This window comes from Esox lucius, chromosome 12, assembly GCF_011004845.1.
Source record: "Esox lucius isolate fEsoLuc1 chromosome 12, fEsoLuc1.pri, whole genome shotgun sequence".
NCBI classification, from domain to species: Eukaryota; Metazoa; Chordata; class Actinopteri; order Esociformes; family Esocidae; genus Esox; species Esox lucius.
In genome coordinates this window covers 28,949,184-28,970,713 of record NC_047580.1, presented here as the reverse complement: position 1 = coordinate 28,970,713, position 21,530 = coordinate 28,949,184, and the positions used below count along the sequence as shown (strand labels likewise).

The 21,530-nt window shown below is 44.9% G+C and overlaps 1 protein-coding gene across 1 annotated transcript; it reads left to right on the top strand.

Annotated features, from left to right (window-relative positions):
- The first annotated feature begins 271 nt into the window (after positions 1-271).
- On the top strand, positions 272-20,464 carry rbms2b (RNA binding motif, single stranded interacting protein 2b). The gene is made up of 13 exons (XM_010875295.3): positions 272-441; positions 7,112-7,275; positions 12,285-12,343; positions 12,922-13,013; positions 15,779-15,936; positions 16,221-16,300; positions 17,534-17,643; positions 17,848-17,894; positions 18,085-18,178; positions 18,279-18,332; positions 18,684-18,794; positions 19,080-19,160; positions 19,273-20,464. The coding sequence occupies exons 1-13, from the start codon at positions 370-372 to the stop codon at positions 19,348-19,350; spliced, it is 1,200 nt and encodes a 399-aa protein (XP_010873597.1). The 5' UTR covers positions 272-369; the 3' UTR covers positions 19,351-20,464.
- Positions 20,465-21,530: the final 1,066 nt, after the last annotated feature.

Here is a 21,530-nt window from a genome sequence, read left to right as displayed (position 1 = left end):
TTCCAAATGTTAGATGTGATAATTATGTGTAGCCTACCATATAAGGCATACTGTTTTCCACACTTTGAAAGCAACAATAAGCATTTGTAAAAGACCAATAAAAGTTAATTTTCTACTGATTAGGAACATGGGAAAGTTATGCCCTTAAACACCACATCCTCACTGAGTGGTCATCCAGGATGACCAAATCGTGCATGGAATGAGGAACGCAGGAAAGCGCGCTCTTCAGCACACACCAATGGCTATGTGCTGAGAGATCGACCTCAGTCAGATTCCAAGCTGAATTTCCCTGGCTGACGTCAGCTGACTGCCCTGACTGGCTGCTGTGGCTGTGCTCTCCGCTCCGGACATAGTGCTGCTGCTCTGAAAATGCTGCTCTCTGTGCCGCCAAGGACAGGATTCAACCCATACAACGGATATACCAGCAGGGCTGGCAAAAAGGTAAAGCAGTACAGTATTTTACTCAATTTAAATTGTATGCCAATGGTACTCTATTTGGCGCTATCATTCTTGGATCGGTTTTGGCAGTTAGGTTGATCGGCGTAAGCTGCAGTGTCCTTGGAAGTGGATCATATACAAATCAACAGCGGGCAATCTTGTAGATTTAACAATGCTTTAATCTCCTTTATTTTCTGAAAATAAGATGGTGAATAGAATAGATATTATAATATCGATAGAATGCGTGTATTTTGTGGTCAACTAGGCGTAGGTTGTTGAACCGTCTTCCTCTCTATCCATAGGCACAGAGAAAGTAAATGCACGGATTACATTTGCGCCGCGAATAGAATATAATTTTGCTTTCGGTCTTCATTGGGTTTTATAGGGTGCCAATTATTAAATATAAACGAACGACGATATTATTGGTTGTGTCAAATACAGTTTACACGATGATGAGAATAAGTACATAGACCGACGTAAGTTAAACAAATAAGTTTCTTTACGCATAATGATTTGCCCCACCCCTTGAAATTCTACTATGATGGATGGTTTCCCAGTTTCTAAAACAGTTACTCAGAAATCCTGAATAAACCGATATAATACGGGCATGATTAACCAATAATTAGCTAAAGTATTATCCCAAATAAGACTTGTTTGTAACTACTGCAGTGTAACCTATAGCCTACATAATAAGTTTATTATTTATATGATTTATTAGGCAATGTAACAAACGAATGTTTTTGTAAACATTTAGAAGCTTGTAACTATAAAATGTGGTTTAGAAGTGATTTTATTTTACAATGAACAATTTAAAGGGCCAATCTGCAGGTGCTACTGTAGACCCAATTTCGGAACTCATCATTTCATTGTATGGACCGCAGTCAGCTTGGTGGTAAAGGTTGGACCCTTAACTGATTTGTCGCTGGTTTGAAACCGAAGTGTCTATAACAGTCAGTCCTTGCTTGAATTCACAGCTCTTTTGGTCTGGGAGTTTGAGAGTAGTTACATTTATCCAGCCCAATCGCCTAGCTTTTTACAAAAACAGTAGTAGGTAGTACCCTTTGTATTGTTTCAATCACTCCTTGCCCTTTAACGATATACTCTGATGATTTGCAATGGACCTTATAGCGTACACAAAACATCTAACAAGTTAAATATTGACTAAAACGTTTTAATCTACTAGTCTTTTTCACATTTTAGCACATTTAATCTGTCATCATATTTTGTTATTGCACATTATGAATGATGGTTCTGCAATGTTGCTGAAACAGGCCTAGGTGGTGTTTTAACCTTCCTGAAAAACCCCAGCTCCCTCCTCCCCTGATTGGGTTAGTCCTTTTCCTGCCTCATGGTTGGCTGCAACTCAGATAGCTCAGATTAATGGACCGGAATTCCTGGAATTCTGTCTTGGTCCCAAATGGCACTATATTCCCTATAGTGCACATATTTTAACCCAAGCATTGTGGGCCCTGTTAAAAATAGTGCACTTCATTGGGAATGTGGGTGGGCATTTGGGATCTGGACTCTGGCTTCAAACAATGTGTTCATTTCAGGAGAGAAGAGGTGTCTGTTACTCTGCTTTGGCAAACCCAAAACCTTTTTGGATTTTCTCATTGTGAGAGCTCAAGAGTCACTCTTAAGGAAAACTTGTAAAGCCTCCACTCTGTGTGTTTTTACTACCAAAGAAAAGGGCGGAGGAAAGAGAGGGATTAACAGATTTTTTTCTTTCTTTCTTCTGTTTTCGATTACCCACCCCTCCCTTCCTCCCATTGCCCCCCCCCCTCCACCATTTTTTCTTTTGTCCCTCTTTCTGTTTTACATACCTTGACTTCTTTGGCTGTCAGTGGTTCAGTTCTCATGGACAAGGGAGCCTGTAAATTTCTGTACAGAGTGAGTCCTACATGTATTTCCCAAACCCAGGGTGTTTGTAGCTTTCTTCAAATTTCTATTTTTTTATTTAGTCTTTCTTCAGTGTCTATTCAGCGCACAAACACACATACAACGAAAATAGTTTGCTGGTTAGGTTTCTACACATTAGAATTGGACATCATTCAGAGATTGTAAAGAAAGACTCACTCAGTCTGTATTCCTGCAGAGTTGATGATGTAGAAGGTTGATGTAGAACAGTGCCAATGATGTTTTTACCCCCTCTTTTATTTTTCATAAAACGTTTTCCACACAAATTAGTCAGCAAATACAGAGGGCTTGTGATATTAAAAACTTGGTATTTTCTTTCTCATATTAAAATGAAAAAAAATATATACTTATTTTTGCTGAAATGTACTCAAATTCAATTTGTTCATAGCGAATACACAATGTTGAAAACATTCAGAATACGTATTAACCAAGAAATCATTGAGATCATACAGTAAAAGACTAATGTCTACCTTTAAGAAGCAGGCAACGAGAATGGACGCTAGCAATAAAATAATATACCTTTGAGATTCACTGCGTCAGAGGCCCGAGGTGTGTGAACAGAACAGAATGTGCGTACATATAATATACGATGTGGAAACGTACATACAGTATGTCAGGCCAGGAATGGACCCAGTAACCTCCAGGGCTTACAGACCTGCAGGGCTAACATTCAAGCTGGGGGGAAGGAACAGCTCAGAGCCATCACTCACTGCAAAAAGTGTGAAGGCTGCACTTGGGATGCAATATTAGGTTGTTTAAAGCCATGATATAAACCAGGTGCTGTGAGTCCTGAGGGCTGTTCGGCTGATAGCTGTGGTATATGACAACATATACCACGATTATGACATGACATCACTTTATACTGCTGTAATTGCGTTGGCGACTGGTTTATAAAACCAAAAGTTTTAAACCACAACAGATATGCGTAGTGTAATGGCACTACCATAGGAACAGAGATTCATAGCTATTGTATATTGCCCATATACTACACCTCCTTGTGCCTTATTGCTTGATTACATGTTTATATATTTTTTATATAAGTATCTGACAACCCATTGTTAACTCCATAATTAGAGTTAATCTGTCAACAGTAATCTGACAACAATTGTTTTAGACTGTTTCGTATTAACTAAATGTGAATCTGAAAGAAGTTAGGTTGAAAATCAAGGAAGATCATTCAGCAATATTGCATCTGTCTCAAGAACATCATCGTGCGGATGTTCATTCTCCCCCATTCAGATTCAGTCACTGCACGGTCCTCTCTGAACACACAGTCATACTGGAGGTCATATCTGTCAGAAATAGGTTCATGATATTGTGCAGTGTAAACCTTTGAAAAGCCTGATTTGTAGGAAAAGAAAATAAACTACCTTTTCATTTCAACAATGGTTCACAGCCATCGGTGTTACTTTCAGAGCCATGGTTCCATCTACCAACCTCGATTTCTCCACTTTTGAGACGCCATTCTCCATGTTAGTTAGGGGAATCACTGTTATGACAAGTTATAAGTCATTGCACATGCACCTGATGATATAAGGTGCTAACAGCCAACACCTCTTTGTTTTCAATCTTTGTCATGCCAAAGATGTATGGCTTCCCAACAATATATGAGCCCCCTATATGTGTGGACTGTAATACATACAGGCAGTCTTGGAGAAGACGACAATATTCCCGGGTACGTTGTCCTTCATCGTCCCGACAGACACGTTCTGTAGCCTATCTACATTCTTCAAGTGACTGAGGCTTGGAAGAATGTGCTGCATTTGAAAACTAATTTAGAAAAAGATACGCCCTCTGTTGTCCCAGCCGCTCTGAGGCTAACACAAACGTTTGTTCATAGCATGAGAATGTAAAGGAGTGTGAAGACTCCTCATTGTGTGACTGCTGCTGCTGTATTTGAGGTGAGGTGTGAACAGACATGTGGCCGGCTATGTGTTTACACAAGAAGAACAGGATGGACGGACGTCCATCAGATACCAGTGTATGCCCAACTGTGTGTTTACACACTAAAAACGGGATGGACATACGTCTGTCAGAGACCAGTGTAGGCCCAACTACGTACTACACATCGACCAGGAATGTGTGTGAGATTGTACATTGTTTGTGGAACGTTGCCGCGCCAACCTGGCTGACAAATGGTGTGGCGAGATCCCAGGGGTTAGCCTCTGTCTTTTTGGATGCAGTTAGCTGAGAATTAGCATATGGAAATTCCACATGTTTCTGTACACCAGTGCTAGCTTCATAGTGTCCGACTCTGTACAATGTATAGTTCCTATTGTCGGGGCAGACATGGGTCTGCCATGTGGCTGTCCTTTGTTATTTCATGCTCTACCTAACTATGAGTCCCATTGAGACATTCATCTCTCTTTCGTGAGCGCCCTGCTGTACTGGGTGGCGGAACAGGACACCTGGAGCTGGCAGACATGGCCAGGGCAGATGAGAGCCTGGTGGCTGTGGATCCATCTGATTTTCTGGTTCTCTGCCATAGTCTTTGTCTCTGAACGAGCAGAGCAGAGCAACCTTAATGAGACAGCACCTTCTGACTGGAGAGCACATGAGAGGGATTAGCGTCTTCCGCTAACAAGCTCACAACCCCAATTAGACAGGCCTCAATGGCCCGCCCATCCATCCATCAGCCCATCCATCCACCCGTCCGAGCTTCATCCAATGTCATAAAGATTCTAAAGTCGCATTCCCAGACCCAGCTTCATCCATTCAACTGCAACATACCCAGACCCAGCTTCATCCATTCACCGGCAACATTCCCAGACCCAGCTTCATCCATTCAACGGCAACATTCCCAGACCCAGCTTCATCCATTAAACTGCAACATTCCCAGACCCAGCTTCATCCATTCAACGACAACATTCCCAGACCCAGCTTCATCCATTCAACAGCAACAATCCCAGACCCAGCTTCATCCATTCAACTGCAACAATCCCAGACCCAGCTTCATCCATTCAACTGCAACATTCCCAGACACAGCTTCATCAATTCAACGGCAACATTCCCAGACCCAGCTTCATCTATTCAACTGCAACATTTCCAGACCCAGCTTCATCCATTCAACAGCAACATACCCAGACCCAGCTTCATCCATTCAACAGCAACATTCCCAGACCCAGCTTCATTCATTCAACGTCAACATTCCCAGACCCAGCTTCATCCATTCAACGGCAACATTCCCAGACCCAGCTTCATCACATTCAACGGCAACATTCCGATCCTATCTATCCATGCAGGTGCGTCCCTCCTGATAGCGTCTCCAGGAAGGCAGCACCCATGCAGGGAGTGAAGGGACCAGCAAGCCACAGGAAGAGGCTGTGATTGTGGGGACAAAACAATGAGTGGCCTGCTGTTGGTGCTAAAGAGAGAGACTGATTAGATGTGCAGGATCGCTACGGTGAATTAATGGGCCCAGTGAAGGTAACATCAGGGATATTTGAAGGTGTGGTAAGAACCCCCTCCGGCTTGTGGAGGCCATGTTGAAAAGGTAGAGAAGCTGTTATGGATGTAAGTCATGAGAGAGAGCAAGATAGAATGGGAACTAGTTTCATTAGAGCTGATCTGTGATTAACAGCAGTGATTGAGCATTTCCATATAGGCACAGCAGTGATTGAGCATTTCTATCTAGGCACAGCAGTGATTGAGCAGCCCACCCCCATGGGAGTCAAACCAACAGCTCTGGCCTTGCAAACACCCTGCTTTACCAACTGAGCCACACAAGGTATCAGTCTGTAGTCCGTCTGTAGTCCGTCTGTAGTCCGTCTGTAGTCCTCAAGGTCAGTGTTGGTCCAGAGGTTAGCAGTGGCTTATCAACCCAGTGGGAGGTGACAAGCACCAAGCTCATTAGGTTAATTAAGATTCTGCCAGTTAGGGTGTCACTGCTCACTTTCCCCTTCCGCTGGATCTAATATCAATATTATTAAAAATCAAATGACAGAACTGTTGGCATTAAGTGACATATCTCCCCCCTTAAAAAGCGAGTGTAGCTCAGTATCGATATACAGTGTGACCAGAGAGCCAGAAGGCAGAGTCGTTGACGTTCATAGAACGTCTTCTGTTTGCTGGGATGTTGCTATAGCAGCCATGTGGAGTGCCGACTCAATTGAAATTTGATTAAACTAATGAAGAGTTCTCCGTCTGGAACAATATCCATGGACTGGGGATTATAGTTAATGATTGTAATGGTTTATGCTATTATTGCCCCCATTAGCAGACCCGGGTATGCTACCCTGAAAGCATGTCTAGCTGGCAGTGTAGTGAGATAACCAAGTTGCTATTGATTTGTCAGCCCTGAGCTCCGGATCTGCTGGGTACTATATTGATATGTTGGCCTTTGCTTAACCAGCCACGGTAACTGGTGATCCTGCTAATTATTTTCTTCATTGATTTTTGTGAATTCTGCTACACTCTCAGTGAATGGGCCATGAAAAAACTGGAGAGTTGACAGATAACTACCCTGAGGTGATCTAACGGACATGCTTTTTCAGTTCCGGGGACTGTAGAGGATAGTAGGATTTTCTGTGACAGATTAAGATTAAAATCTCGGTATCCTGCACATCTTAGCCTGCTGAGCTAAAGTCTCCAGCGCGGTTAGTCTACTCACCACGCAAATTGATTTAATAAAATCAGTGTTTGCATTGTCACCCGATGTCTTATCTTAACAAAGTGAATAGTGAATTCTGTCCAGCTAACCAGACCGTATCATCATATCCTGTTGCTAATGTCATATCCTGATTCTTTCTTGCCCCAGCCGACATATGTGCCCTCCAGCTACCAGGTGGCGCCACCCAGCCCTGACCTCACCGCCGGCAGTAATGGCAGCCTGAGTGGGGAGCCGCTGAGCAAAACCAACCTGTACATCCGCGGCCTCCATCCAGGAACCACAGACCAGGATCTGGTCAAACTGTGCCAGCCGTGAGTAGCTTCTCAGCACGTCACTCCTCCAGATAAATCTATGACTTTGTGGAATACAAGTAAAAGAGGACAGGGTAAAGATGATAGGGGTAAGGTGACAGGGTAAAGGTGATATGGTAAAGGTGACAGGGTAAAGTTGACGGGGGTAAAGGTGACAGGGTAAAGGTGATCGGGTTGAGGAAATTGTTGGATAGAGAGGAGCCTGAAATTACGCTCAAGCTGGAAAGGGTGTGAAGTGTCCACGTCTGCCAAAAAATATACATTTTGGGTCAGGAGGGAAAAAAGCTACACTGAAAGCATATGCTTCCACAAAGGTGTGATTCTCGACATTCCTGACATTTCTGAAAGCCAATGGTATATAATGTAACTAATATAAAAACTAAAAACTTGAGAAATCCTATTGTTTTTACTACCTTTTAAACCTTTAGTGGTCAGGAAACATAACATCATTTTATGACAGAAAGAGAGACAATATGTTTATGACAGTGGCCTATGCTGAACAGACAACACTGAGATAAGCCTTACTTCACCAACGATAAATCAATCTGTCCTGTCAAGATGTTTTCTGAAAGGTGAATTTACTGCCTGACTTTTTATTGTGCAAAACTGTTGGTCACTAAAAAAGGTCTGGGATTCTTTATCTCAAATGTTAAGTTTTGGGGGGGGGGAAACATGGGATGCTTAAGGACCCAAGACACAAAGTAATACATTTTTATAAAAAAAATTAAAAGATCTAATAGTCTCCATGAAAAGATAAACAGTTGAATAATGTTCTGTTGCTATAGCGTACCACTATCACTGAGACGAATGAGAAAGCGGCTGATGACGTCGGGAAGACTAATTCACAGAGACAAATGTACAGCATTAAACTGGGGGGCTAAAAATGAACAAAACTATAAATGATAACAAAGTGGCCACAGACAGTGGAGATTTGCCAAGATCCATTTAATAGTCCTCTATCTGCCACATGCTTGGGCATCGTCTCAGATCTGGATCAGGGCCCTTTTCATAGTGGATTGGGAGGGACACAATGACCTCTACAGGTGCCCCCGGTTATGTCACATTTCCCAAAGGTAAAACTTTCACACTTTTAAGGTTTTTAATGATCAGTATTATAGTTTCAGTGAGTCAAACACCTCTATTTTCCAAGAGAAGACAATGTTTGCTTGCGTTTGCTTTAAAATTCTTTACTCCCAGAGATTGTGCACACGATCCTGTCAAGTTGGCACATGCAATGTTTGGATAATTTTTTGTTAGAAAAAAATTAACCCAGTTGTACATTTGTTAGAGTTTCTGGAGCAGCACTATCCGTCATCCCCAACAGAACACGACATTTCCTGTGATATAATGGTGCAGAATCCATGCTAAATGCTTTCAAGCACTTCTTTTTTTTTTTTTGCTGACACTTATGCTGGTGTTTCCATTATGTTGACAGTTAGGTGTATGTCACCTGTCAGTGGCTGGTGGAAAGATCAACATCCACTGGAGTTGCAACCTCAGACCTTTCAGGTCGGCTCCACTGAGGGCAGGCTTCTAACAGCTAGCTTACCAAGCATGTTTTGTCTCACTTGTTCCTGTCTTCATGTGGGCTCAAGTATCTTCCAGAGGTCTAGGTTGTTTGTATCTCTGTATAGTAAAACCCTCTATGATCTCAGTAACATACAGGCTCTCTGGGCTCCACCATGGGAATCTAGGGGGTTTGAGCTCTAAAGGCTGATTGGCTGAAAGCCTTCATAAAAAACATTGTATACCACAGGGATGACAGAAGATTACTTTTTACAGTTCAAATTGCTTTGGAAACCAGTTTATAATAGCTCTATGGCACCTGAAGAGTTTGTGGCATAGGCCAATATACCACGACTGAAGACCAGGCACTCCTCATCGCGTTGTGCATAAGAACAACCATTACCCATGTTATACTGTCCATATACAGAAGCAGAGCCCTGTGTCCCTTACAGTTTAATTATACATGCAGCAGTGATAGTCAGAAACGACTGCAAGAGACACTCAGTCTTTGTCTGCCAGAACATTCAGTGGAACAGATGAAAGAGACATTTGGGTGAAGATGAATGAGCCGACTTCTCTTAATTAAATACTGGAGCCTGATGAGAAACAGAACGGTTGAAAGAGAAAGACAAGAGAGAAGGAGGGCTAGAGTTAGGGGGGGGGTTGAAAGAAAGGGAGTGTGAGAGTGAAGGAAGGAGGGGGCTGAGAGAGAGAGGGGGGGGGGGGGGGAGAGAAGGCCCGAGATAGGGGTGAGGAGAGAGAGAGTGAGGCCTGTTATTTTACAGCTGTCTGGATGATACGGCTCAAAGAAGGCTGGCCAATCCTACAGGAAACCCCGATTCCACGGGGAAGAGATAAACAAACAGGGCCAATGGCATGAATAGTGGGAGGGAGGGAGAGGGGGGTGTGGAGGGAATGAGAGGGGGAGAGGGGTGTGTTTGGAGGGAGAGGGAGCGGTGGGGGAACGAAGCGGAGGACAGTTTCCACTGTAGGGTGGTGTGCGGGAGAATCTGGCGGCAGGAATATAGAGTTCAGGTTTCCAGGGTCAGGTGGTGTGCAAGGAGTTGTGTCTGTAGTCTTGGCTTCTCCTCAGCAGTTACAATTACGGCGTGATATTTGCTGTTGGAGTTGAGGAAGGCAACAAGCGAGGTGTGAGGGACCTGGTGTGTTGTTCCTGTCTCGTGAATATATGCTATGTTGGAAACAGGCACAACCGAATAGATGGCGATAAGCGAAGGTCCTCCGTGTCTATCCTGCCTTACTATGGAGGGTTTAGTGATACGGAGAAGAATGGACGTCCTAGCTGATCAGGAGAAAGCACAACCCCCCCCCCCCCCCCCACTGCTGGTTGCTCCATGCAAGCCGAGGAGCTCAGAGCTCGGGTTGGGGGTATCAAACTTGGGTTCAAATAACATTTGAAATGTTTTCTAATACTTTTTTCCCTGTGCCTATTGACCCTCGGCTGGTGCAAACAGAACCAAACGGATGGGTCTTACACTTAGTGCAAACCCCCACACAAATGACATGGCCGATCAAATGACTTTCCAGTAAACAAATACCCTTTGAACCCACCTCCGGGGGCTTGGATAGTGTTGTTCTGGCTCCTAGGCTCGGCAGAGTGACTCTTTGGACGTCTGACTCAGGCATGGCCGACCGTAGCTATGACGTGCCAGGCTGGACACTGTACTCCCTCACACATGGATGAGTCTTCTGCCTCTCCAGGCTCCCCTCCACATTATACAGCCACAAAGTCAGACAGTCCAGCGAAATGCACCAATAGACGGGCAGCTCTCCACTGCAAAACCAAGGGGGCCTGCAAATACTGTACTGTTCACAGCTCCTGGCCGGTAAGAGGCAGTGTGTTTGGAGCAGTGCTTCCTTCATTCTGTATTCTATGGGGGATACCCACTGCTTAACTATAGAGGCCAAAGTGGGCAGAGCCGAGGGATAGTTTCCCCATTCAGTCGGTATATTCCAGTGGTTTTGTTATACATACCACATACATACTGTATTTCATGGCCTGCATGAATCATGAGCCATTTTTGATCGAGGTTGGGGCACGAAGGCGCCCGCATCCCTTGGATCAGGGTCGCAACAAACGCCCCCAACAGAGAATGCTGGTAGTTTCCGGAATTTTCCAGGAGGCAGCCAGCAGGGACAGTCCTCATCCGGAGAGGTGTTTGAGGGGCCCCCAGGGAGCAGGAACGGAGGAAGACTGAGTAGGAAGATGGCGGTTTGGGAGGAAGAGATAGAGGGTGCAGAGGCCGAAAAAAACTACGACCACCATCACCCATCCCTCCCCAAACCACCACCAGGAGGTCGCCCCAAAAGACAAAGATTCCTCCCCATGAAATGGGTTTGTCTTTTCCCTCACCTCCTTCCACCAGCCGTCTGGTTTAGTCAGTAAAACGCCTGCCAGGGTCCTCAACACACCCTCTGTGTCTCTCCCCCCCGTTACAAGTTCTAACATTAAATAGAGCACATACTGGTAACACCGGTTGGCTTGAATATCCACAGACATTCTTCAACGAGTACAGCACAGGGTTAGGGGGGAAGTGGGGTTTGCTAGCACAGTGTAGATTGAGGAACAATAAGAGGTTTGTTTCGCAAGGATATCAACACCTGGGTTATCACACTCTCTCAGACACGCTTGGGGACCGTCACACATTTTCACCCCACACTGTGTTAAACATTCACTCACCATATGAATCCTACAATATCATCGCCGGCCATGTGGAGTTCAAACCAGCGACTCGTTCCCTTCTGTACACATCTGACCTAGCCTAGCAGGCGTTGAAAGAGTCTCAACAGTAATAGGAAAAACTGTCTGGGTAGGTCCTCTTCTGCACTATTCGACCAAATCAGGAACCGCAAAACATGCGCTCGCATTCCATTTCCACTGTACACTGAATATTCTGCTTGTATGGGAAGCAGCTGAGGGTGGTACAGATCTAGGATCAGCTTCCCGGTGACCTGCAAAAACTGACCCGAGGTCAGTGTCTAGTGGCCGGACAGTTAACAGAGTAAGAGTGTGGCCATGGATACTAGCTAGCCTGGCTGTGTTTTCTTTACAGTCCATTACAGGACAGGACCCCAAAGGGTTTGAGTTACAGAACAGGACATCAAGGGATTGAGTTACAGTACAGGACAGGACAGGACCGTCAAAGGTTTGTGTTACAGTAAAGGAACATATTGTACGGAACTTGGATTCTTGCTGAAAAAGCTACATTTCACTGCATGCTCCATCTTGAGCTGTTGTGGTGTTGATGAACCTCATATGCTGGTTCTACTGCCTACCAAATTTCCTGTCACTAAAAATGAATCTCCATGGATCAATTAGTTGAATGAACATAACTTAATCAGTGTGAACTAAACCACATCTCAAAGTCTGTACAATACCTCAACCCTGTCAACTTTGCTGTTAAGATAGGATGATGGTAATCTAAAAAGCATTTGTTGGTCACCAGAACCCCTGACCATCCATCCACATATGTCTTTTACAGATATGGTAAAATTGTGTCCACTAAAGCCATCCTGGACAAGACCACCAACAAATGCAAAGGTAAGGAGGCGTTGTTGTGGTGACTATTACACACACACGGATACACTCACACATATACGCATGTGGATGTACACAGTGATACACAGCTCAAACATTTGGCGTCTCAATGCCTGAGAGCGCTGGTCTATTTGTTCTCAGCAGGTGTGCTGTGATGTCACCATAGGGCCACCGGGGGCAGCAGTGGTTACATAACTCAACATCTGGTGGATTATTATCCTGAACCTTTAACCTGCCTCCAACGCAGTGGGGGTGTACTGTTCTAGAGCATTATCCTGAACCTTAAACCAGCTTCCAATGCAGTGAGGGTGTACTGTTCTAGAGCATTATCCTGAATCTTAAACCTGCCTCCAACGCAGTGGGGGTGTACTGTTCTGGAGCATTATCCTGAACCTTAAACCTGCCTCCAACGCAGTGGGGTTGTACTGTTCTGTAGCATTACCTTGAACCTGACTGCTGTTTGGCATGCAGATGATAAGACGATGCTTCACTGGACGACCTCACTCCTGGCAAGGAAAATGGCCAGATAAAAACTGTCAGTGTCACAGAGTAAGAGAGTGTGTCTCTCTCTATCTCTGCAGGTTATGGCTTTGTAGACTTTGACAGTCCGTCCGCAGCGCAGAAAGCAGTGACAGCGCTGAAGGCCGGAGGAGTACAGGCACAGATGGCTAAGGTAAGACTCTCTCTTCCCTTGCCTGGCTAGCACACAGCGGACCTTCCCGGGAGTGTGTGTGAGTGCGTGTGTGAATGTTACATGTTATAGAAAGGTGCTTAGGGAGTGCGTCCCAGGCAGGCAGCTCCTGCTCTCTCAGCACCCTGTACAAAGGGCTCCTGTTCCCTTTGGAGGAATGAGGCAGGCGGCTGAGTCACTGTCTGAGCAGCCCAGGTCACCAAGGCCCAGCCACCAGCCCCATCCCCCCACCCACCATCCCACCAGCCCCATCCCCCCACCAGCCCCATCCCCCCACCCACCATCCCACCAGTCCCATCCCCCCAGTCTCATCCCCCCAGTCTCATCCCACCAGTCTCATCCCCCCAGTCTCATCCCACCAGTCCCACCCCCCCAGTCTCATACACCCAGTCCCACCCCCCCAGTCTCATCCCACCAGTCCCACCCCCCCAGTCTCATACACCCAGTCCCACCCCCCCAGTCTCATACACCCAGTCCCACCCCCCCAGTCTCATACACCCAGTCCCACCCCCCCAGTCTCATCCCACCAGTCCCACCCCCCCAGTCTCATCCCACCAGTCCCACCCCCCCAGTCTCATCCCACCAGTCCCATCCCCCCAGTCTCATACACCCAGTCCCACCCCCCCAGTCTCATACACCCAGTCCCACCCCCCCAGTCTCATACACCCAGTCCCACCCCCCCAATCTCATACACCCAGTCCCACCCCCCCAGTCTCATACACCCAGTCCCACCCCCCCAGTCTCATACACCCAGTCCCACCCCCCCAGTCTCATACACCCAGTCCCACCCCCCCAGTCTCATACACCCAATCCCATCCCACCAGTCTCATCCCACCAGTCCCAGTCCCCCAGTCCCATCCCACCACTACTCAAACCACACACACACACACACTGTTCCAACCACACACACACTGTTCCAACCACACACACACAGACACTGTTCCAACCACACACACTGTTCCAATCATTACCGAAACACAACAAACACTGTAGTGAACAGATCTCCCCTTGTACTGACATCTGTCTGTCCTTCTGTCGTTCTTTCTTTCTGTCTGTCTGTCGGTCCTGTATATCTGTCTGTACTTCTGTCTTTCTGCCATTTTGTCTGTGCTTAATATTTGTCTTCTGTCAGTCTGTTTGTCTGTTCTTCTGTCTGTATACATATATGACTGTCTGTATATATATATATATATATATATATATATATATATATATAATATCTGTATAGATCTATACACAGACAGACAGATAATATATGTACAGACCAACAGATGATGAGATATATATATCTGTCTGTCTGTCTGTCTGTGTATAGATCTGTTTATCTCTCATTTGTTGTGTTCTGGTCCTGTATTCTGTGTGTGTTCCTCATAGAGAAGAATCACCTTCACTTAAGGTTGCAATGATTAGTCTATGCATAATTCATGCGATGAAGATTAATCTGAAATATGTTTTACAGCATTTTAATCACATCTGCATACTTATGAATATGCAAAACTGTTTTAGTTGAGATTCAGATAAGTTATCATGCAGCTATCTTACGTTGCAGCTATTCCAATTCAATTTGTTTGGGCTGGCAGGCAGTATATTAGGTTGAACTGAAAAATAATTTAAATGAAACAAAAGCATATTACCTAATTCAGGAATTCCCAGAAAAACTCTATATGTTTTTCTCAGAACTTCTTGGTTCATTGAGTTTCAGAATGTATTTGTCATGGCTGCCTAATTATCTTGCCAGCCAAAATAAGTATTCCTGCATACGAATTCAAGGTCAAGATAATGCATGTGATTGAGACGTGTTGTCATGCCTTAGTCAGATCCGCCCTGGAAACCCGGTGGTGTCCAAAGCCATGCAGTTCATCAGAACCACTTCCAAATGTCAGAATCTGCCTTCAGACAACATGGAATTCTCCTCAATGAACTCACAGTCATTATAGAGACCATTTGTGGAGACTCAGAACACCCAGTGGATGTCCCTGAGATATCATATTACCTGACTGATGCATGAGCCCTGTTAACACTGCCAGACACACAATGGGTCGGTCTTCTTCTCTCTCCTCAGTGACTGGTCAGTAATGTGTTTAAGGGAGAGAGGGCGGACGGAGAGAGAGACAGTGAAGCAGAGAGAGGTAGTGTGAGACCGACTGAGTCAGAGAGAGTTAGAGTGAGTTAGAGTGAGAGAGAGAGAGAGGTAGAGAGAGGGGGAGTTATTATGAGAGAGGGGGAGTCATTATGAGAGAGGTAGAGAGAGGGGGAGTTATTATGAGAGAGGTAGAGAGAGGGGGAGTCATTATGAGAGAGGTATAGAGAGGGGGAGTCATTATGAGAGAGGTAAAGAGAGACTGCGGGGTAAATAGGGGTGTAACGATAAGAGTCACTGAGCCAGAGAGAGAAGCCCCTCCCCTGTGAGGTCAGGTAAAATCCAGGCTGGTTGTCTATCTCTACATCTTCACTGCGTTTCATTGCTCCCCCCACCCCCTCTGCATTGCAACTCCCCCTTTCCAACCCCACCTCATCACCCACATCCCTCCCTACCGGTCTCCCTCCTCTCTGCTTCTCACCAGCGTAGGAGCCAAATGGATAACATCTGACAGTCGTTTGTTCCCCACAGATGTACCGCCTCAGAAAGTCCTAAGGCTTACAAATGCCACCAAATAGCATTGGCCTTTTCCTGTTCCTACTGCCTCAGGTGTTCCGCTGGTTAAGGGTCTCTCTCTGCTCTCTCTCTCTCTCTGTCCGTGATCCAGCAACAGGAGCAGGACCCCACTAACCTGTACATCTCCAACCTCCCCGTGTCCATGGATGAGCAGGAGCTGGAGACGATCCTGAAGCCTTTCAGCCAGGTCATCTCAACGCGCATCCTCAGAGACGCCAACGGCACCAGTAGAGGAGTGGGCTTCGCCAGGTAAGCTCGAATCGAGCGCCTCTCGTCTGGAATTAAAGAGTTTAAAGGTCAGGGAGGGCGTGAAGGCTGAGCAGAAATGGACTCCTGCGGGCTGCGCAACGTATACTTCAGTGGTTATGAATGTTATATTGATTCATGTTATTATTATTAATGTTGTTATTCTCTTATATTTGAAGGCATGGCTGCTGGCTTGCCAGTTTAACTCAGCTATCTGCTGGGCCCTCTGCTGGTCATCGGAGATAGTGCAATAGTACATTGTTTTTTAATCAAACATTATTTTGCAGGATGGAGTCAACAGAGAAATGTGAGACAATCATTCAGCATTTCAACGGCAAATACATCACGACTGCACCAGGAGTTCCCGGTGAGACATCTCTATGTAATCACGTCTCTTGTGTTTTGTTCTGTAAGAAGCTTGGCAGCAGGTCTGGAGAAGCCGTGAACAGACCAGGAGGCAACAGTGGCTGTCAAAAGTATTCACCCCGCATAGATTTTCCACAAAATATCCCCAATATCCCATTGTTTTATTTCCCCAATGAGATTAGAATGTGTGTTGATTGGCTTTTACACAATAAACATCTCTAATATTCCTGTATGACAGGACCCAGGTTTAAATGCAGTTACTAGAAAATGTGTTGTTGCAAAAACACTGTGTGTTCCACGTTGACAACCCCAAGGAGATAGGAACCTTAGCAGCATTTTCCCAAAGCTGAAGATGCAATTAATATTGGACACCTGTGTCGGTTTCTAGACAAAATGTTTACTCTTTTAGAGAAACATTACATTCATTTCACCTTACTAATATTGTTAAATGTAATAAAGAAATTATTAAAATTAGATGTCATACATTGCATGCATTGTATATACATGTGAATGAAGTAGCATATGGTTAAAAAGGTACAATAAATGCATTACTCTTGAGGCAGTCTTGAGGACTTTCCCAAACCCCATCAACAGAAAGGCAGTATACTAATACCTGGATTAGTCCTATTTTAATGAGAAATATAGAGTCTAGACAGAGACTGTCCTGTCAGTGCCCGCAGTCACTCATCCCCTCTCCTCTGCCCTCCTCCCAACCCCTCTCCTCTGCTCTCCCCTCAACCCCTCTCCTCTGCTCCCCACTCAACCCCTCTCCTCTGCCCTCCTCCCAACCCCTCTCCTCTGCTCTCCCCTCAACCCATCTCCTCTGCTCCCCTCTCAACCCCTCTCCTCTGCTCCCCTCTCAACCCCTCTCCTCTGCTCCCCTCTCAACCCCTCTCCTCTGCTCCCCTCTCAACCCCTCTCCTCTGCCCTCCTCTCATCCCCTCTCCTCTGCCCTCCTCCCAACCCCTCTCCTCTGCTCCCCTCTCATCCCCTCTCCTCTGCTCTCCCCTCAACCCATCTCCTCTGCTCCCCTCTCAACCCCTCTCCTCTGCTCTCCTCTCAACCCACCTCCTCTGCTCCCCTCCCAACCCCTCTCCTCTGCTCCCCTCCCAACCCCTCTCCTCTGCTCCCCTCCCAACCTATCTCCTCTGCCCTCCTCCCATCTCCTCTCCTCTGCTCCCCTCTCAACCCATCTCCTCTGCTCTCCCCTCAAACCCTCTCCTTTGGCCCCTAGTGCCCTCTGAGCCCCTGTTATGTAAGTTTGCAGATGGTGGTCAGAAGAAGAGGCTCAGCCAGGGGAAGTACCTCCAGAATGTCCGCCCTTGGACCAGAGATGGGGAAACAGTGAGTTTTAATTCAGACCGTAGACAGCCTTTCATCCCTGTAGTTTGTCCATATCACCAGATGTTGTTATTTCATTAAGGATGATTTGGTTGTTTTCCAACCATACAGTAACATTAAAGCTCTCTGCGTGTTGTTGTTGCTACAACTTGTCTGGATGGGTATTTCTCTGACAAGCAGACACTGTATGTGTGTGTTCGGCCACAGGTAGGAATGACACTGACATATGACCCTGCCTCAGCTCTACAGAATGGGTGAGTTCATTTCCTCCTCTTCGCCTCCTTGAGACGGTCATAGATACAAAAGGTTTAATGTGCAGATGTTGGGGACTGATGTCTTTCTCTTTCCCTCCACACTTTTTGCTCTCTCTTTTTCTCTCTCTCCTCTATTCATTTCTCTCTCCCTTTCCCAATCGCTCTCCCTGTCTCTACCCTTTGTCTCCAGGTTCTATTCATCACCCTACAATATGGCCCCTAACAGAATGATCTCCCAGACCTCCCTGTCCCCCTTCATGCACTCACCTGTCAATGCCTACCAGGTCAGAGCAGCCAGTTGGATTTCTACTGTGTTACTGTGTTCTCGTTCTAAAAACAGTGCTAGGAAAACGTCAGTCTTACGTTCTGCATCTCCCGGTTCAGGTCCACTGCCCACAGTCCTGGATGCATCATCAGTCGTACCTTATGCAGCCCTCAGTGAGTTTTACCCAGCACTACAGCCACACCGTCACTGCATGTCGGTGACCACGGTGACATCCACCCTCTAGCACACCTGCTCAGCATGTTTGAGCTGTCGGTCAAGACACATGACCGACTGGTGGTTAATGGGACACTGGTAGTATTCCAAATGGACTGAGTTCAGAGGACCACTGTGTTGAGGCCAGTCTGACATTGTGGGTCCAATTGGACAGTGTGGGGCCAGTCTGACATTGTGTGGCCAGTCTGATAGTATGGGAAGCCAAGCCATCACATAACATAACAATGCATGCATGTGACATTTTTCTCATTGTAGTTCTGCTAACACTATGTTTGTGTGTTTCCCTGGAGGGCCAAGTCCTTACGCCGGGCCTGGAGCACACCATGTCCATCCAACCCACCTCCATGATGGGCCCCCTGACGCAGCAACTCAGCCACCTCTCTGTGGGCAGCAGCGGCACGGTCAGTCCCCACCCAACGCCACAAGGCCCTGTTTAGACACGCGGCCCACATCGGCTTATTCTATCTGATGTGAATAGATCTGATGATATTGCTTAACGAATCAATTTATTCAGAAAATAAAATTGAGCTTCCTGTGTAAGCGTAGCTCTACAGACATGGTTATGTTGGACAAAGTCTTTGTTTCGATATTCCTTAAGGCCACATTCCATCCCTTACAAAAGACCTTTTTATTCGTATATATGTGAATGGATTATTTGTGACTCATTTCTAATTTGTCTATTTCAGTACGTGCCAGCCAACACCTCTATTCCAGGGACCTATATCCCCCAGTTCACACAAGTGCCTCAGAGCAACATTTCAGTAGAGGTAAGAGACATCCACCCACAACCATGACGCTGTGCTATAAGAGCAACTGGTCACTTCCTTGTTGATGGAGTGATTGATCAATTGATCCTCCTTACCTTCAATGTGTTAACAGGAAAGTGCCGTCCAACAACAGGTTGCCCTGGAGACGCCAACGGAACACCCAGGTTACACCTACCAGCACAGCAAGTGAAGAGATTTTTTATTTGTACTTGAGGCTGTCTCCTGGGCAACCTGCCGTCCGTATAGCTCAAGTCACCTCAGCACATAGTGACTCTGGACAGTAACACCAGACACTAGGAGGGAAATGGACCAGACTGTCCAAATAAGGACAAAACAATATTTTTAAATCAAAGGTTATGGATCAGAGGTTGGAGATGGATACAATAAAAAAGAATGGAACGTTGAACATCTATTTAAAAAAATGACTACAGTCGAAGAAAGAAACACAACACACTCATTACTTTTTTTGTGCATGTACTAACACTATTTTTTTTTTTACTTATTCTGGGGAGCCAGAATAAAACTAGGAACCTAAAGTTTCAACACCATGTGTCGTTTTAGTTATGTTCATTTTTTTGTAAAATACGCTGATTATTTTTTTCATTATGTCGTTATTTTTAAGCTTTTATCCTGTTGTTTTTGTGCAGATTCAAATAATTCAGCCATTTTTTTTGTTCTACATTTCATAATGCCATTGTTGTTTTCGTCCACTTTACATGGCTTGTTTTAATTGTGTTAGTGTTTGAAGAGAGAAAGCTGAACTGCTTAAGTTAGATGTGTACCTGTTCAGGTAGTATCAACCCAGAAACAGGAAATGCAGGAGAATGAGACAATAGTGGTAATACTGTGATTAGCATTTGGGTCCCTATTGAAAATCCTCGCAATAATTCACAATAATCTAAATAAATATGTAGAAACAAAGCTTAAGACAATCAAATATATTGAATTGATAATTTCCAGATCCTGGCCAATTATGGTAACTTTATACAGGGAAAATGTTAATATACCTGACAAAAATTTTCAGTGACAATAATTTACTTGATAGTTATATTTGGGGAAAGTATTTACATTTGCTGGGTTGACGCTGCTACCCTAGTTTCCTGACCCGTTGTTTATCTAAATTCACAATTCTCAAGTGTTAAGCCGGTAATGACAGTACGGCCAGTGCTGAGATGCTTTGCTGTATCTGTCTGCTGCTTCTTCTGTTGGAGTTTGTTTTGAGTCGGTGACTTTTTTTATTTAAAAAAAATGTTCTTTATGTTTTTTTATTCAATTTAACTGCTCAGATTGATCTATTTTATTTTTTGGTAGTGTGCATTGAATATTTGAATATTGGTACTTCTGTCTTTTTTTGGGGGGGGGGGGGATATCTGTCAAAACATCATTTATGTTTTTCTATATCTGGTTCTGTTTTAAATTACATGGAAAGCTCTACAAGTTTTCATAGATTTTAAATGTGTGAACAGTTTTAGCGCTTTCACACTTTCAAATGGGTGTGCTCACCACTCATCGATCCAAGATAATCTAGCGAGATCTCTTACAAACGAACACTGTCCCATTGTCATTTAGACAGTACATTTCTAGGGAATGCAATGTCTGAAAAGTAATATTAGGCTACCTCCTACAAGAGTAATGTAAAGTGTTAGTGTACAAGGTCTCCTAGATGCTTTCTAATGTCATTACTTCTTAGGTCCGTATGGCTGCTTCCAGACACAGCAGATAGTGTCAATATCCTCACTCTTCCGTCCTATGTTCTGAAACCGGGCCTACGTCTGAGGTCAAAACGGCCCCGTCAGACTGGTTTGTTTTTCAAAATGACCAGTGATCTATGCAATTTGTCAACAACAATGCAATACTTATACTGTAGATAATAATAGCAAAGCCTTTTCAGATGACAACAGTTGTCAAGTGACTTTTACTTATTCTGCTGGTGGCTTTCATTTGTGTTTAACCTAATCCAAAAAAAAAATAGTTGTAAGATTAAAAGGCTCATTGTGGATCTAGTCATGGTGAGATAGTTGTGAAAGGGGAATGTTTACTTTTTGATGTACAGCATGGACAGAGAGGAGAGAATCTGCAAAAATCACTACGCTTACTTTTGGCCTTAGCCCATATATATATGAAATAATGGGATTCCAACTACCAATTCCCCATTTTGATTAATTGTCCATCTTGTTGTTGCCCGTCCAAATATTGGTTTTGTTGTTATAAACATGGTTGTTACTGGAGACGTCCCACAGGCATTTAGAGAATTCAAAGTGAAAAATGCCTGGTTTGGGATACATATGTACATTTGTCTCGTTCCTTTTAGTATCATGCCTAGATTTATTGGAATTATCAATACACTACAAACTGCCCAATTATTTCAAT

Bases quoted from the DNA above. Each gene is read 5' to 3' on its own strand.
- rbms2b (XM_010875295.3), top strand. From the start codon at position 370: ATGCTGCTCTCTGTGCCGCCAAGGACAGGATTCAACCCATACAACGGA. The intron at 15,937-16,220 runs GTAAGCTCGAAT...ATTATTTTGCAG, and splicing joins AGAGGAGTGGGCTTCGCCAG to GATGGAGTCAACAGAGAAAT. The intron at 17,895-18,084 runs GTGAGTTCATTT...CTTTGTCTCCAG, and splicing joins GCCTCAGCTCTACAGAATGG to GTTCTATTCATCACCCTACA.